At 31.2% G+C, this 19,604-nt stretch overlaps 1 protein-coding gene across 5 annotated transcripts in view; it reads right to left on the bottom strand.

Annotated features, from left to right (window-relative positions):
- The window catches only part of LOC137918670 (long-chain-fatty-acid--CoA ligase 1), a 63,318-nt gene that overhangs the window by 9,150 nt on the left and 34,564 nt on the right, over positions 1-19,604 (bottom strand). For 2 of the 5 annotated variants that reach the window (XM_068761534.1, XM_068761533.1), the window contains 8 exons: positions 18,026-18,288; positions 13,753-13,907; positions 5,344-5,467; positions 4,214-4,357; positions 3,999-4,124; positions 3,016-3,215; positions 2,438-2,638; positions 1,007-1,224 (listed from right to left, as the gene is read on the bottom strand). In XM_068761534.1, coding sequence (XP_068617635.1) covers positions 1,007-1,224; positions 2,438-2,638; positions 3,016-3,215; positions 3,999-4,124; positions 4,214-4,357; positions 5,344-5,467; positions 13,753-13,907; positions 18,026-18,224 — 1,367 coding nt within the window. In that variant the 5' untranslated portion in view covers positions 18,225-18,288. Of the gene's footprint in view, positions 1-1,006; positions 1,225-2,437; positions 2,639-3,015; positions 3,216-3,998; positions 4,125-4,213; positions 4,358-5,343; positions 5,468-11,925; positions 12,238-13,752; positions 13,908-18,025; positions 18,289-19,604 lie in introns of those variants that run through there. The other 3 variants (XM_068761536.1, XM_068761535.1, XM_068761537.1) reach the window with 2 other exon arrangements.

The following is a 19,604-nucleotide window of genomic DNA, read 5'->3' as shown; positions in this document are numbered from 1 at the left end:
ATAATCTTATATACTATATTTCAATTGTAATGACGGGGATTTAATTAAAGTAAATGGCATAATAGAGTAACAGATGGTGTAAACAGTAAAATATATATATATATACACACATAAACGGTACGTAGTATATTACATACACATAAAATTTTAAATATCGAACGCAAAATCGTTTAATTTATCGCAATTCATTTCAATTGGGTACCATATTTTATTTGGCAGATACAGTTTTTAAAAGATATATTCACCGATTTTAATGGCGGAAATATCGTCTTCGGACTATTTTAACTAAATTGAATTACGTGAAAATATGAAGAATGTCATAATGTAATCTGAATATTGAGCTAAAGTGAGCTTACAGATGTCGCAACGAGACAGTTGATTGACGTTTTCGTATTTATTCTACAGTCTGACGGAAATGTTCCCGTATGAATACTTTAAAATTATGTGAAATTAAGTTGTCATTTTGTAAAAAATACTTAAAGTACGACAAGATAAACATGTTGTCGTACTGTTTTCACGAGATTTATCAACGTTTTAAGATTTCGCAAAATTAGTCATAAAAGTTACACAGCTATAATGTTATGTACAAGAATCTAAATTAAATTATTTATTCATAAGATCACATAGGATAGAACAAAAATTATGGTAATATAATTATTTGCCTAAACGTAATTTAAGTTGGACATGTATATACATATTTACTTTTTTGTACATAAACAAGGGTATAAAAGAAATCAGATGAAATAGGCAAATGAAAACAAAGGACAGTCCTATAAGACTGCTGTAACAAACACTGATTTCAGAAAAGCTTTGGATGGACTTGATTATTAAAAAAAAATAGAGTAATCACTATTTGACAGAAGAGGTGAGAATATACTCTTGTCTCACTATAATTAATATAAACAAAAACATGACTACATTAAATTCCTTTGTAGTTTCGAATAATTGCCACTTTTGTGTAATTATAAAAATATTCTAAAAACTAGATTAAAAACAAAGTAAAAACCTTTTCAATTCAGACTCTTTAGCGGAAAGTGCCATATTGAATAATAGCTTTTTGATCTTCGAATTTGATATTTCGTTTTGCGCTTTATCATAAAGTCTGTTAAGCAGTCGTGGTACGGCTGGCATCATCGTCGGCTTCAAGGCGCTTAAGTCATCGCCCAATCTCCTTATGTCCCCGCTGTAGAAACCAACTGCACCACCTACCATGTATAGAGCGTTCTGAAAATATAATTTATTCTTAATACTATCTTTATTTATATTTATCTTTCCAAATATGCAATGGTGGATTGGAACAAAATGACGAGTATAGGTCATCATAATCATGGTCATTACTTATATAGCCAAAAGACGCCCACTGTTGGACAGAGACCTCCTCTCACAGATTTGTAATAGAACCGGTTGGAAGCGGCCTGCATCCAGCGTCTTCAGACGTCTTTTTGTTAAATATTATACTACAAGAATTGAAACAGAATCAATTTAAACCAAAAGAATATCTTTCATTGATCTTAAGTTGTTACAGCGATCACATATTTATATAGGAAGTATAAATAGCACTTTAACTAAATGAATAATGTTCCCCAATCAAGACCAGTTAACGTAACAAAGCGTTTGTTACGAAAATTGCATTTTACTGTACGTTATGTATAGCTGACATCATGTGGGATTAGCAAATGCGATAAATACCCCTTGTTTGTGCGAATGCATGTTTCATTGTATACATATACTACGCAGTTGATATCATTTGATTATAATCAAATATGTCACGTTATGTGATACAATGCGGTACACATCTCAGCATGTATGTAACAATACCATACATTCTATAATTCATCGAGCAATAAGTGACTGTATGATGCAGTGGTGATTAATCAAAGCCGAAGCACTTAATGAATATGATTATTTAATATTATATAACAAATGAGAAAAAGTAACTCAATAGCGAGGTAACTAAACCAGTGCACGTGGAACTTTGCTTGCATCTGGGCCCAAGAGCTAGTGAGATTTCGGCACGCAGCAGTTACAAGCAGTCGCGTGAACGTGTGACATCAAAATATACCTCTATCGGGTAGCGTGGAGGCTCTGTGTTTGGCACTTATCGGTGTAACATAACTCCTGAAGATGCCAAAGACCTTCTAGTTCTTGATTTCATATCATAAAGTCATCGAGCATAGCGCTTTTCATGGCGCATTGAGCTACATTCAGTAAGTATGCAGTTGCCAATGGCCCGAAGTGTTTTCCACCTTTCTGTGCCCTGATTAGTTACTGGTAATCCATATTATTTCAAAAATTTCGTAATTTCTCGAATTCCGCAATATATTTTGTTTTTTATTTGAGACTGTGACAGTCCAATAACATTTGACAGTACGACATATGTTTGTTAGCTAATATATAGCAGATGTAAGATCAAAATGTAATTTGAATTAGAAATTACCTCACAACATCGCTCCAGCATATGTGCGAGAGGCAGGAAGGAAATCATGACATCGTGTTTTGATGGCCGGTGCTCGCCCAGCTGCATGATGACGCTACACATAGAGGCCACAAGATTCTCGTGGGTGAGCATCACTCCTTTCGGCATGCCGGTGGTTCCAGAAGTATAGCAGATCGTGCAGAGGCTCTCCGGACTCGGTGGCTGAAATTTTAAATTAACATTATAATATTCAAAATATTTAATTTAAATCAATTTACGTAATTCTTAAACATCGTTAGAATTAATTTTCTTAGCTAAATTGAAAATGGTTAAAACATTAATTAATCATTTTATCGGAGACGCTTTGAAAGTGATTTTCATGTACCATAATCACGAAAATTTTCCATACATGATTTTAATAAGGAAGTGTAGATTGAGGAAATACAACTTAAAAGTAAATTATTAAAACAAAGTATAATATTTTTTTAAAGGACAATAATTGATTAACTATTTCAAAGTTAAACCCGCAATATGGCGCATAAATTCACGTTAAATGTATTGTAGTAAGGAACAGTAATAGAAAGAAAATTAAAACTTACAACAAATGGGTGATCCTTCTGAGCTCCTTGTATTTCAACGTCGCTAAACTTTACAATATCAACACCTCGACTTCTTGCTCTTTGATGCGTCGACGGTGAAACTTCTTTAATAGTGACGAGCTTTCTTAAGCATCTTGGCGATTGGTCCAATAAAAGATTCGCTTTCTTATCGTCTTCACATACTACTATTGACATTTCAGCTACACACAAAAAGTTTATATTACTTCATGACATCGAGGAATAGGAAAAGGTGTGATTGTGTGGGACGATGTAAAGGTTAGGTTAGGGATCAATTACAGTTTATTAAAAATATAATTTGTATTTATTTGCTTACAATCAAAATCGACATAGAAAATAAATTTCAAATAACGGAGCAGTATACAGAACGATTGTTTATATCAACATTGAAACGGGTCAGCAAAAAGCTTTGAAGATTTAATGCCTATTTCCAATCATCCTTTATAAAGATTAGTGAATTTAATAGGCCAATAACTTCCGGCTGTACAAAGTCTCTGCAGCGATAGATAGTAAACAATAATTAAGATAAAAAGCAATCCGAATTTCAATAGTTACCTATTTATCAAACCATTGTATTTGGATAATGTGTACTATAAATTAATAGGCAGCATTTGTTTTTATATTTTTAAAGCTTTTCCACCTATACTTAACAAATGGCACATAATAGTATCATTTGCTAATCATTCAAGAAATTTACTATAAATAATGAATACAGGTCGCTTTATTTAAATTAAATTCTCTCAAATGAATATAGTTATTTTGTTATGAAGCAGTTTTTATTTATAAATGTGTGACGTTTGCGTTCACCTCATAATTTTCCGCAAATTACAGTAACCGAAAACATTTGAGTGAATTAAAAATAATATATACGCAACCTCTGATCTTGTCTCTAGCCTTGGACGAACTTTTTGAATAAACAAAGCGGTTAGTACGTTTTATTATAAGTTTATTTAATTAAGGCTTACTTTGATTGATGATGAAGGCACATGCATTGGCTCCTAAGGTATCATACAATGGTACTATGACCATCGAATAGCAATAGGCTGCTTGTTCCGTCATAATCCACTCTGGACAATTTTGTGCATAAATACCTGTCAAAGACAATTATATATTGTAATTTCTTAATCTATAGGTAGAAGAATAATAATGACATTCAATTTACAATTAACGAGGCACTAACCCACGAAAGTGTTTTGGCCCGGATTAAGGCCTTGACATATAAGGCCCGACCCGAAGTTTTTCGCTCTGAGCAACGTCTCGTTATATGTCTGCCATATGTAGGGCTTGTTTGGTCCCTCGCGCCAACCAAGACAGTTTCCATTATCTATAATAAAAGAACTCATTAATAGGCATTGTGATAAATTTCTCAATAACGCCGCATAAAAAAGGGAAAATAAAGTTCATTGAAAAGGAAAAGGTTTTTAATTCATTTATCATCAGTCAATCTGGTAAGCGATTACGTGCGTACACAACCGCAAGATTGTGGAATATTCCACGCATCAAAGCAACTTTGTAGCTCCGATTTCCCGCTTTTTTATTTTAAACGTCGCAACGAGTTTAAAGTTCTCGTATAGGAAAAAACGAGACGACTATCCCGAGAACTTCACTAGCACAAATTGCGTTTAACTGTATCCATTGAACCAGTTTGTACGCTATTATAGTAATGTAGTGTAATGCATGCTTCTATTGCTAATATTCGGATGAATAACCAGAAAGAAGTAGCAGATAAAAAAAGCACAAGAATTTTGTAAATTCACGCCTTCAACCTTTACTCGCGCATATTTTTTTAAATTTTCATAAAAGTGTACACCTTCTGCTGTATATATTTGTACGTTATCATAATATATATAACGCTACAACTAAAGTCGATCTCAGGTTATAGCGTGACCAAGGTTCATTCATCTTTTTCTGTTTCTTAATACTTTGCAAGGCGTTATCAAAGGACAGAAAAGAACAGAATGACTCGAAAATTATAAAAATTAAAAAATAAATTTTAGACTTTATTAAAACTTTACGTTTGTGACTTATTATGCGCGTTTCACAGCTCGCTTTGAACTCCGCGTGTTTGACAAATATACCGCTGCATAATTAACAACTGCATTGGTCAGTGTTTATCGATCACGAAATCAATTAATTCATTTCAAATATAATCAACGAATGTAGTGATCACTCTGAAAAATCTAATAATACAATATATTTTCTTATGGAATACGTCAGGTTGATAACAGGCAGTTAGAGAGAGTAGCAGGCAGTTGAAAGTCTGCCGGGACTGTTAGTAAATTATAAAAATATTATAAAACATTCACTTACTGGATTCTTTGACACCTCGTCGAAATGTCTCGAAAAGGGTGCGTGTATCGTCATGAAGGTAGCGTAAGAATCGACCGTTTTTAGCATCTTTGTAAAACTTCGACACTCTTACCATTTCCGGACCCTTAAAAATAAAACAAATACATTCAAATTACAATTTGTAACATAGTTTAAACTAAATGGGAGATTATACAGGATGACAGGCTGTAGATATAAAAGCTTTAAAGGGGTGAATGTATATCATTTGTTAGCAAAAAACCTTTACACTTGTTTACAATCACTCTTTCTTTTATTTTTTTATTGCGACGGGCTGAACATTTCTTGCAGTACAAAGTCTGCAGGGACGGATTGTAAACAATAATTTATTTTAATATGTAGTAATCAGAATTTTGTTAACGCATATTATCATAACGTTATTTATGGAACCAAAGATTTTTGGATAGTGTGTACCATGCATTAATTGATAGCAAACGAGTTATTAAAACTTTTACTAAATATACAAGTTACAAATACTTTATATACATAAAGTATATACGGAAGGCACTACTCTGTCCGGGTTCAATGTGCTGAATCCTTGTAACATGCGGAAAACTAATCAATTGTAATCTTTTTAACGTTGCTTATGTTGAACCGATTAACCAAACAGCATCAACATGTATTTAGTACCGTGTTTACTGGTGTTTACCAGTAACTTTACTGTGTTCTGATGTAATGTAAGGAATTAGGAAATTTAATATCTACACTATTAAAAATTACGAGTGCATAAACACGTCATTTATAGCTAAAAGCAACAACAAATTTGCTGGAGCCCTTATCACCAAGGACTCAGCAAATTAACTGCAAAAGATAATTGAACTGACGATGTCATACGAAACTAACGACGGCTCAAATTCACTTGGATTCGACCTTAACAAATTGATACCAAGAAAAATGTTCTCGTTTAAAGTAAACGTTATTTACTGTGTAGGTCAACAGGTCGTTCAACCGCGAACTTGGTTGAAATTACTAAGAAACGGTAAATTGAGGCAAAAATATTGCCGTGAAAACCATGCTATATATTTATTGTATTCGTTAAAGTTATTGTCCAAAAATGACTGTTCTACTTTATATCTTCTAGGTGTTCCTAGACATGTTACAACATAGGTTTTTAGATTATTAACTCGGCAGAATGTATGGTTTTTTGGCATTTCATCGTTTTGTCTACAAAGATATAGGCTTTATCCTTAATTTTCTTCTATATGCTTACGTAATCTCAAGAGCATGTTAAAGAACATGTAAACAGTGGTCACTGAAAATTTGATTTCATGTTCCATTTCATAGGACTAATATTTTCTTGCACATTGCTATAACTATAAATTATTATAACTTGTGATAGTTCTTTAGGAATCTAAGTGTAAAAATTGTGGAAACTACTTTTTATTTATTTTTTATATTCAACCTGTAAATTGATTCCTCGTACAATGCATTATTGTCTTTACCAAAATGTTTAACTTATGGATTGCATTTTGTTCTAAAGTGAATATTCTTAAGAAAATTATAATAGAATAAACATGTGGAAGACGTCCGACATTTTTTTCCCGGATTAGGGGTACAAGGTTAAGCGTAGTGTGGTTCTAAAAACATTCCGGTGACAGTTCTGATGCGTGTATTTATAAATGGACTGAATGACGTAATGTACTGTATTTTTGGAAACAAAGAAATTTCTCAATTCACGCTATTATTATATGAAATGATAGGTTTCACAGTGAGTAAGTCTTTTAAGCGCAAACTTATAATATCTTACGTTCGATCCATTTTTACCACTTAAGTCGTTAAAGTTTAATGTGTTAATAATATGGAAGTCGTTAACATTATAATTGAGAATTTGTACATAAAAATCAATTTTAACACTTTATCTCTCTGATCTCAGGAAACCTGTTGGGTCATCAATCTTGAGAAGGTCAATCTAGATTGTGGCGACTTCCATGGATTCTAAAAATACGGTGTCTCTGAATAACGTGACATTGCGGACGTTTGGCTACAGCTACCGCTGCTTCCGGATTACGCGTTCTTGAAACTTAACGTTTGCGCCGAAAATAAATTACTACTTTTTCAAAATAAAATTACAATATTTCCACAAAAGAGGTTTCACTCTAAAACATATTGTGATAATGATACCGATAAAACTTTAAATGTCTTTTTAAATAAGCGAGTGTTTAAACATTTTGGACTTAAATGCTAAATAATTTATATGCGCTACTGTATAAACAAGATATATTAATGAAGCCATAAAGAATTTCACTTTTTAATCGCACGAATTATTTACACATAATAAAGCAATATATTAATATATTTTATTTTAAAATCAGTTTTTTTATCACAAAATGAGAAAATCTATTGATGTTTCAATTTTATTTTAATGTAAATGGCATTGATACTAATATGTCCATGATACACAAAATTAGAATTTAATTTTCTATAAATACATAATGCATGCAATAAAAATTAAAGAACACTGTTTTGTTTGTTTTTTCAAAAACAAAGAATATACAATTAATTTATGGTAATGATTTTCTAAAATTTCACAGTAATTAATTACTGTAAATAGAAGACAAAAGCGTTATTGTTTTGAAACTTTTACCTCAACACATTTAGTTTAAATGTTTTTAATTATTCGAAATATTATAAAGCATAATTCCATCTAAAAAAAATATTTAGAGCTATCTGGTGCGTGAGACGAGAACAAATCTAACATTGATATAGTATAATATCAACTTTAAATTAAATAAATAAATTTTGTTGCAATGATAGTAAACATATTATTATTTGTTGTTGCATTACTAATTTGGCATGGAACCAAAACGTGCTACGTGAAAGAAAACCTTATTAGGTTGCGGAATAAAAGTAGATTAATTATATTTATACTGCACGAAAAATGAGCTGTAGGTACAGTTTTGTAAATTGCTTATTGCGCTTTATAATCTCTATGAATAAAAAAAGTTTAGTAAAAAAAAATATGATGGTACATGATTGATACATGTACACATGAAAATTTGATCTATGTGTGTGTGTATTAATAAAAATGTATATCAAAATTAGCGAAGTACGCTACCTTTCTCTAGATTTCATAAAATTAATACGTATTTTGTGAACAACTTCGTAAGGTATTACAATACATTCACAGGTATTGTCCCTAAATTATCAAGTAATTGATTTAAGAAATTCGTTAAATAAATTCTATAATAGTGTGAAGGCTTTTTAAAGTGAAAATGAAGCTTAGGAGTTAATATTATATTATTAATATTGTAAAACTGACAAAAAAATGTCTCGGTTTGATGTGCGCTTTTCTCAAATCAGCGCGCATTTGAAATATTGAAGGATGCTATTATAGTGATGCTTAATATGATTCTGGTTTCTACCAAATTGGGCTCTACTGGCATTCTTCTCACGATGTACACTCACTTGTGTACGTTATGAGAAGAATGCCACTGTAAATATTTCTATAAGGATAATAACGTGATCAAATGAGTATTTTGAAGTCTAATGCGATTTACATCAGTTATACTCTGTGATGAATGTTCAAAGATTTTCTCCTTAGTCTTTATGCCTGATTTATTCAGGTTAAAAACAATTAGGTGCTTTTAATCTTTTATTCTACTAAGCCGATTGTTATGTTTCATCAGTGAAAGCTTTGTAAAATTTTTACTTCTAAACATCCACAAAAAAAAACTTGGAAAAATCTTGGATCTGTTTATCTGATCTTTAGTTATACCAATCCCATTTCGAATTTTTATTGGTTGCGAATAATTCATTGTTCAGCCGCTGTATGTGTGTTTCATTATCATTTATATCGTTCGCAATCAATTTCTCTACACTCAAGAATAATGTGCGATACTTTCTTTAAGTTTCTAGTCAAGTAGATTAAGTATCGAAATCTACGCCGTGAGATAACTGTTAAGTGAAAACAGCATTGATTAATTGTAGTCCATACAATGTGCTGGTGACTCAACAATGACTATATTCGATATATCATGGCTTCGATTTTCAAATCTTGCCATTATACTTATAAAATAAATTCTATATTATCAGAAGACTGCCACAAAAAGTATGAGATTTCTCAAATATTTTTGTATCTTATCTTTAAACTGTCACATTTAAGCAAACTACTCAAAATATTTTCAATTATTTTAAGTGTGTCTTTCATGTGATTAATGACTTCATTGTGTACATACAGACATACATATTATACAGTTAAACATAAAAATTAATATCAAGAAAACTTTTTTTTTAATAAAAACTCGAGACATTTTGTCGTTCTAATATACAATTGATAATGACATAAGCTTTATTTTTTTAGATGTTTACGTATATGCTATATCTAATATACATATATATATATTTCAATAACCAAGGTGTTAGTACAAAAATTGAAGCAAATAGGCAAATTGCTTAAAAACAATAGAATGTGATTCGCATTCAAAGGAATATAAACAACATTTTGGAACGACCAATACTACTACGACAGTAAATCAGTACGCGAGTTACAAACACACGTCAACATTATAGACCGATACATAAACATTTGACGAAATAATCGAGTGAATTTTCATTTAATTTTCTATTATAACAAAGAATACATAACTTAGAGTTTTATGTGACCACATGTCTTTCATTTTCCATTTTACAAGCAATTTTCGTTGATTTAAGGCTGCTTTTAAAAAAATACAACATTTTAACAATTTATCCTAGTCCCGTGACTAGTCCGGACAGTTTGCCAAAAAATTCGACAACAAGTATAGACATTTAAGCCTCCCTTTTTCTCGTGTCAATTGAATATTATTTTTGTACGTCGCTAAGCGATGTGGGCGGGTCAGTTCGAAATGATTTTACGCGATGTTTTACTCCGCATATTTTAAGACTGAATTCAAATCACATGTCTTCCATCAACAGTTGACAAATTTCAGATACACTTTCACGCTCATCAAAAGTTTCGTAAAATAAATAACATTATGTTATCTCTAAAACTAGCGCATGCTACTTTCTAACATAAAACATCTAAAATTTATTCACGTATAGCAGTAGATCTCGTTATTTTCTCAACGTAAGCAAACTGACTGCGTTTTATGTGTTCGGCAAGCAAGTCGTAATATTCAAGTTTTAGTACACGTTATATGTATCAAAATATTTGGGAAGCTTTGAGAGATCATTTATCAGTGTCCCGACGCATACGTCAACACAATTACCGCATGCTCCAATTTAAAGAACTTGTAATTATAGCTTATTTCGAAAATTGTATTTCATACAATTATTGAAATATGCTTCTTGCTCATAAAATAATTAACCAATTTTAATTCTTAAACGTGTTGTTCATTACCAAAAAATAACTATCTTTTAATTATTATAAATGAAATAAAGTCGGGTTAGTTACATCATTTATAAGTCTAAAATGAACAGACCGATTTTGATGATTTTTGTTGAGTTTTTGGGTTTGGATATCACTCGTATTAATAACAATGGACAATAAGCATTGAAATATAACATTCATCGATAAAAAATTGACCTTTAAAATACCACAGCGTAGCCATGTCAAAAATTTGACCTTAACAATTTTTGTGTAAATTTGAAAATCTGATATCAACTCAATTAATGACTGTTAGGCGGAATGTAGTTTGTCTTATCAGCAAATCAACAATAAAACCTATAAAAAGTTGAAAAAGAAGATGGTGTATTAATAGTGACTAATATTATCATTTTCAATAACTTAAAAACAATTTAGGTTTACTTCGTTAGGCTGCGATTTATTTAAAATAGATACATTTGAAGAAAATAAATATATAACTTATACCACACGGTATATACCTAGATTTATGAAATACGTAACTGTAATTTAATATCTAACCATTAAAAAAATATTGTAAACAAATTCTATTTAATATAAGTTTATTACTGACGATAAAGACTTACGGAAATAAAATGCAGTAAAGTTCAAAAACCCTTTGACCTTTTAAAAATCTTAATAATTCTGTGAAATTATTAACATTTCGAATGTCTCTGGCATTACGATATAATAAATTAACAGTAATCTTGCGAATTTATTTTTATTAATATAATTATTTTATTAAAATCTTTACTCATATAGGACGTTGGCAGTCTATTCAATTATACATTATAATTATAATTGTTTGATAATTATGACGTGACTATTTTAACAACAGACGTAAAGGACGCCTACTTTTCACATTTAAACGCAATATTCGAGATGATATACATTAAATTATGTGGGATTTGGCAAATAAAAGAACTATCTAGAAGATGTTATTTTTGCGTCGATTCAGTCGTTGATACACGTAACCGACTTTTCCGACCTTTCGATGATCTGAATCTAAATGTAACGGAGCTTTGCCAAAATACGCAATATGAGTAACTGCTAACATCACTTTGACCTCAGGCTCTACAAATATTCAAAATTATGTGAGATAACAATCTTATAAAAAATATAAAAGTATATGATAATATATGCTATATTATTCTTCGTTAAATAACATTAAGTTATGTTTCATTAATATTTTTGTGTTATATATAACATGTAAATGATTTTCTTACTTTAATAGCATCTGATTGTTCACTGAGGTTTATCGGTGGACGAATTGGCGCCACCCCTATACAACAATCACAGCACGCCATTTTCACAATTAAGTTGGCACTTCACTAAAAACACTTGCAGTTTTAAAACGACATTAAAAAGCTACTGCACATTGCGCAATCATCATTTACATTTCTTTCGCAGTCAATTGCTCTTTAATTACAGTTAGAGATTATAATAATAAATCAATTGAGAGTTTCAGAGCCCGCTATCGGCTGCTAATGTTCAAGTAATTCAGAGGCTCGCCACGATCGCTATAAACTGTTAGGTACTGACATGAGAGCAGCTAGCAGGGCTGCTCTTGATACAATGAGTTAAAAATATCGCTCGAAGATGCGCTCTGCCAACTCTACCGGCCGCTGTTTCTATTAGGACAACTTGAACTTTGATACCTCGATATAAAGGAGTTCCCTTCAGACACCATACGAATCAAAAATGATGTCTAAATATATAAATATATATAAAAGCATTTATTGCATCACATGCTTTAGATTCAGTCCGTTCATTGACCTCAAAATATGAATGTCACCCACATTTATTACACCTGCATGATTTCGCTAAGCGTCTTGATAAATATAAAATTCATTGTATTTTCTATTTTATAACTAATCCCAAAGTAACGCTGTTATCGATCAATAACCTCTTGTTTGTAATAACTTAAAATTGTAGCCGATTATTTGCGATTAGAGAATTATTTTAAGTCAGTATAATGTTAATGTACCGCAATTATTCTAATCACGTTATCTAAAATAAATAATTTTTAAATTTACAAAAAAAAAATTATTATCATTCATATCACAGCATACGTCTAACGAATAGGAAGTAACACAAAGTTAGTGAAGTTAAACACAATATAACTTTAATGGTGTCTGTAAGCAGTTCAACATTTATCCTCTTTCTACCATTGATAAGGCCTTTTTTAAAGAAGGTCAAAGGAAATTAGTGACTATTTGTTTGAGATTTATTGTTACAGTAATTATTATCAAATATCAAAAAGTACTATGTAGAAATGAAACGTTTGGCCACCTCTTTGTCTACTATAGTAGTAATATATTAGATGATATAATTATAGATTTGCTTTAGAAAAAACTAGAGTATAAAGATCCCACACTTTTAAGACTTTTTAAAGTGGCAATCGATAACTTCCATTTATTTATTTGTGCATATTGTTGTCAACATAGAATCATACAGTGAAGTCTTTTTTCTCCATACCACGTATGTAGAATAAAGTCCGACCGTTTTCTCATTGATAGAAAAAGCGATTTATATTCCACGTTGCTTGCCATGTTTTTATATATACTATATAAACGCGGCAGAAGAAGTTCACAAAAACTCCAGTATTTTGTCTTACAATAGTCTTATATCATCAAGTTTCACGAATATGCTGCCTCATCTTTTATAAATAAATAAAAATAATCATGAATCCCAGTTGAAAAGCGGCTGCTTATATTTTACATATAAGTTTGTAAATAAACTGAAGCAAAGTCTAGTGATTTGAAATGACAGTGGGCAGGCTAAACAGCGGGCAGAATAGATGGTAATGGTCTTAAAATTTTGGGTAGAGACCACAGACCGGCGCGGAGTAGACCATCCCCCCACTGAGCATAGGCCGCTTCCATTCGGCCCTGTCGAAAATCTATAGGGGAGGCCTATGCCCAGCACTGGACGTCTTATGGCCGAGATAACGATGACGAAGTCTAGTAAAGATAAAGTACTACACATTTATATTAGGAACCATTGAAGCATAGACTAAGGTGTGGGTATTTATGTGTTAATAATATAATTACCGTTTCCAATAAGCTCTGTTCGTGAAGCGTAACAAGAGGCTTCTCGGGTTTTGGTCTTGTGCTTAGATAAAAGGCGGACGCTGCTGCTACACCGGTGAGCGCCAAAGCGCCCGCCGAACCTCCCACCATCCATAAGTACTGGTCGATTTCACTCACTGAAACAAAACAAATTATTTTGTCAGAAATCTATATAAATTTAATCATAGGTTAAATATTAAATTACAAAGTATGAACATTAGTTAATATTATTTAACATAAGTTTAATTTACAACTTTCATTAATATGATTATGATCTTTTAGCCATAGAACACCACTTCGGGACATAGGCGTATCCAATGGATTTGTCATGGTCCCATGGACCTGTACCTTCCTGCGTATTCCGAAAAGGTCGTGTTTCCACCTTGTAGCCTGAGCGCTGCGCTGGCCGGTCCAGATCCAGAACCTTAAGGCCTCTGCGGCCTTTTATACGGCTTGACTTCTGCCACTTCAAGGTGCCAATCCTATGTATGTCGTTGTCTATGTCGTTTACAATTATTCGTCTAGGGATCTTTTTATTTTTAATTCAATCTCGTAGAGAAACCTATTGAGCGATTATGAGTTTGGTAAAGAGGCTGAGAGTGAAAGAACTTGTTTCTGTGACGTACGTCATCGACGGTAACACACAATAGTGGTAGATTTTCATATTAAAGCACTGAGGGATATTGGAAATAAACTTTTTAAAATTAGTACATTAACACCACCCCAACATCTTTGAAAATTACATTACAACTTTTTAAATTATTATAATAATAATACCACTATAATAACAATATTAGTATAAAATTAATTTTGAAAAGTAAAATATTAAAACAACTCAACTTTTAAAATAATTTAATATAGAAAAATCGCCGCATTCATTATAATGACGGCAAGAAACAAGATGACATGATGTCATAATGGCCTGTCAGTCATAAAGCTACTTAAATAAGGAAGTTGATGATGACTTTAGTTAAAGAATGTAAGATAAATTTAATTGCTATTTGTAATAAAATACCAGATACAGATAATGAGCGTAATAAAATTTTAAATGTAGCGAACGTAATTACCACTTTTAAAGTTTTATCATATAGATAAAATAATAAAAAAATATTTTGTATAAAATTAAACGCAGTGCTGCAAAAAATTTTTAAAAAAAAATTGTATTAATCAGTTTAGGATGTATACCTAATAAGGTAAGAAAATTAATAAGCAAAACCAAATTGGACTGATTTCAATAATAACTACTTAATAATGACCTTAGTTGTCAATCACATACAGCAAAAGAAGATTAAGAGTGTATACTGAGAAGAATTTATTTCCTGGTTCATTATATTTTAAGCCGAACTGAGATAAGACACAATATTGGTATCAAGTTGATTTATTGTCATTACTTGTTTAAATAATTTCAAGATTATTTTTATCTTCGTTAAATTGTTACAACTTTATATATAAATTTGCTTTGCTAAGGATCATAATCACTTGTTCCTATATTTGATCAGACAGCATGAATTTCAGAAACAGATAGAACTTGGGATAGCAAAAATGGTGGTCACTCATTTCATGCCATGGCCACTTTTGAGGGAGATTTAGACAATCGGGGCTTTGAACCCAGTAGAAGCAGCGTACATGAAGACGTCGAGATATTAAACTTCGTCTGGATATAAACAACCAATGGGTTGTTTCCAGATCCAGTTATTATTCCGGACTTGGAAACAGTAACGGTAGAGGAAAAATGTCTTATAAAATATCCAGTAAAACCTAAAACCTGGACAACACATATAAATTCATTCCTAATCCTTTAATACAAGACTTGCTATATGTCGCGTGATTTTACTTGGCTACTTTATATCTAAATATGTTAGTATTTAATCATTTTAGTAAAATAAACTTAATGTACACCTATGCGATAATACTTGAAAATGAAACATAAATTATGTAATATTATTAAAACAATTTTACAAACATGTGTACAAAATTAGAATCTTTAAAGAGAACATCTCGTATTATCTCGTTAAAGACGAATTGGCGCTATTTGGCCTCTTTCGCATAACCTCCTTAAGTCTATTATGATGTACGTGCAAATGGATAAAGTTTGTTTGCCAAAATAAATGTGCAATGTTTATGTATGTTAGAATGTATTATTGTTCGACTGCACGAGACTTATTTCTCGGTCTATTTTCTAGTAATTATATTTTAATGGCAATCAATGAAGTATAATTTTTTTTTAATATTCCCTCTAATTATTTATTATAAAACCAAGACCACCACAAGATATTTTTAAAGTTTTTTTTACGTAAACATATTCCAAAGGATTACTATCAAACATGTGTGTACATGTAAATCATAGTTGTGTTAAATAATTAAAACTATATATCTGAACCCATTAAAGTGTTTTGACACACAGCAATAGTTTTGACACCAGTCAATGCTGTCAAGGGCTTTTACTGTTGCAATAAAGTAAGCATGATTAATTCTTTATTGTATTGTTGAAAACTTTAATAATCTTGGCCAATAACAGTCGTTGAATATGTCAGATGACAAGAAATTTATTATACGTTGTCTCGTTCTTAAGTATAAACAATGTAACAAAAAAACTGAATTGAAAACACTACGGATATACTTAAAAGTTGAAGTTGAAACAAGTATGACGATTATTTCAGTGTATTGTAGAAATCGTAAAGAATCCTATTCAATAATAGTCGTTTGATTCGTCTAATGAAAAGGGTATTCATTATAGGCAGTCCCGTTCTTAAGTAGAAGCAATTTAACAAAAAATAGAACTAAAAGTTTGAAAGCAAACATAAAAATTACTTAGGAGTATTATTGAAAACATAAATAACCATGCTCAATAATAATCTTTGGATATGAATGGTAAGAGGAGAATTTATTATAGGTTGTGTTTTTAAGTAGGATAAATGTAACAAAGAACATAGCTGAAAATACTATGAATTTACGTATAAGGAAACGTCAATAGAACTACTTTCTTGCGGTCGAAAGGCCGGTAGTTCCTGGACTATAAACAGGCGGTACAGTCTAGCCAGTTTAGAAAGTGGATGTTGAGGAACGCGCGTCGGCGCATTAGCGTGCCGATTTCACGGGATTCTCTAGCGCTTTTCACTGACATACTTTTGCTGTGTTCGATACTAACATATCGCCTATTTAGTACATATGTACTCCACGTATTATTCTTTTCTTCGACAACGATGTATACATATTGAAACTCTATTTATTACTTCCAACTAATTCTGAAACTGCCAAAAATTAAGGAATTTTTATAAAAAATACTTTGCACAAACAGATTTACTAGAAAATTTCCGCATTGACACATTTGCTAAATAAAATTCAACAAGGTTTTTTTTGTGTTGTAATAAATTATGCATGTATGTATATGTATACAGTTATTGGATAACCTAAACTCCTTTCCTTACTTATTTGTTGTTTTATATCGTAAATATTGTGAATGTAGTACACACTTAGCTTCATCATAATTTTTAATTGTCAAAACGGTTTTTGTACCACTTTAATCGGCTCGGTGTGCTTTAAATGTTTATAAAAAAACTAAGAATATTAGAGCACTTTTTTAAAAATTGCCATAAAAAAGTGTTCTATATATATGAACTTTTGTACAAATGATAGTAAAATATTGAACGTCTACGTCATAAAATAGTATTGAATCACAGAAATAAGGGCAGGGCTACACGAGACGCAAAAGTCAATGTCGTAATACCTACTTTGATCATTAGAAGGGCTAACTCCAGTAAAATAATTTGAAGGCAACGTTTAAGGCCGCGTCGTTGGCCTCGATGTCTTGTCGTTTGTATAGCAGGAGGTATGAGCCGATTTCAAAAGCTGGACCTTGATGTTCTAATTTCCCTTCATTGTGTATTCAAAGAGTGTAATAAGCCCGACGGCCCTTGAAGGGCCGCTGGTTCTTGCGATAATAAAAACAGGTATCTATTCATAAGTCGTTCTAAGCGACGTACTTTTATAAAGAATACAATCATATTTTTTTTTTCTATAGAGCTACTTAAATTATTTTTAGAACTTCTTAATGTTTAAAAAAATATTTAAACGTAAGACAATTAAATATTTACAGCCGCATCAGTAACAAAATAATTACCGTATATAAAAGCAACCGTTAAAGATAGTAATAGTTTCAGGTGTTATGAAAGTTAAAGAAAGGTGAATTTTCCTTTTAATAAAGTAACCACAAAAGACAAAATTCATAAGTATTTTAATCTGAATTATTACTCACAACTGCTACACTGGTTCCACCATATCGCCTTTTCTTTAACATCAGTCTTCTTATTATCAGTCTTCTTAAGTTTTTTCTGTATTTTACGACATTTTTCCTTAACACTAAACTCAGTCTTGGTAGCCTCTGGCACGGTCACTTTGTCCTTCTTAGCGCTAAAACCGAACTTTCCGCTTCCCATTTTATCTTTGTTGCACATAGTTTCACTGCGTCATCTGACGCGTCAACGTTTCCCGCGTTGCAACGTTCATGACTCGAGTCGCCTGAATCATATAAAATGCAAAACTTATCTCACAACACCAAAATATAAACACGCTCTTCTGATTGTCATAGAGATACTTGCTATAGATAATTTACTTGCGACGGGAATTGATATTAATAATATCGAATTGTAATACATTTAATACGAAAAGGTTTTTGGCCTTGCGAGGTCATTAACACCGGCCATTTCCATATCTATAATGTAATCTAGCTTCTGATTTCATCGGGCTTATCTGTCGCCTACCTATTGTGTTCAATGAACTGTTTTTAATATCGAGGGAATATTAATATGTAACGATACAAGATGACATAAGTTGTAGAAAAAAGTTCTGGAAAATTAAATGATGATAACTCATCAAAAAATCAATATAAATCGAAAATAACGCAACGTTTTCTGAATCTTTTAATACCTTATCCTAGCCAGTTTGTAGATCCTTTAATTTTTTGATTATTTTTTAATCAATATTTAATTAATAAATCATTTATAATTTTACACATCAGAAGTCAGTGTACACTTCGTTCATTATCTGCATTTCTACAACGTCGATTATTTTCAAACTTCATTTTAACCGTGCTAGTTTTATATATTTAGATGATAATTATTTATAGTAATAAAATTTACATGGTATAAATTCTAACGTCAACCAATAATGGACATCTTATTTATTAATATAATTATTATAAAGAACCAGACAAACAATTTTTTTTTTAATTTTTTGTCTTATTTATTTTTAAGTTAAATACATGTAACTAAAATTAATCAAATGCAAGTTTAGTATATTTTCATATATTCGCTAAGATAGAAGAAATGTTCTGTGGAAAATAAAAAAAAAACTATAAATTTCTTTTTCGATGCTAACCACTGAGAAGATTAAAACACTTTAAAAATGAACACGTTGCATTTTTACTATAGCTTACCACGATAACAACAAAGTTTCAGTTTGGTGAAATTGGCCAAATATGATAAACTGTCTTTATGAAGTCGTCATAAACAATTTTGATACAGGCCATACCCTATGCTGATTATAGTACAGTCATATTCATAAATGTATATGCAAAATTAATTCTTGCTAGCGGAAAATAATTTTTAAATCAGTAATAATTTCGTCGTTTAATTCTGACTTTACAATTACAGGGCAAAGAAACAATAAACAATTCCAAGCGAATTTAAAACCTTAAACGCTTTTAAATAAGGATTATTGCTATTGCTTTGTGATTAATTACGTTGATAATTGCGTAGGAAATAACTCTCAAGTAAATCTACATTTCTGCCGTAAGGAAACGCGTGATTATGAATAATAAACGTTTATTTTCAAAC

This window comes from Battus philenor, unplaced genomic scaffold (assembly GCF_028537555.1).
Source record: "Battus philenor isolate CCGP_79_NKW_IND1 unplaced genomic scaffold, ilBatPhil1.0.hap1 SCAF_15, whole genome shotgun sequence".
Lineage (NCBI taxonomy): Eukaryota > Metazoa > Arthropoda > Insecta > Lepidoptera > Papilionidae > Battus > Battus philenor.
The sequence above is the reverse complement of the archived record's forward strand: the minus strand, read 5'-3'. Positions and strand labels throughout refer to the sequence as shown.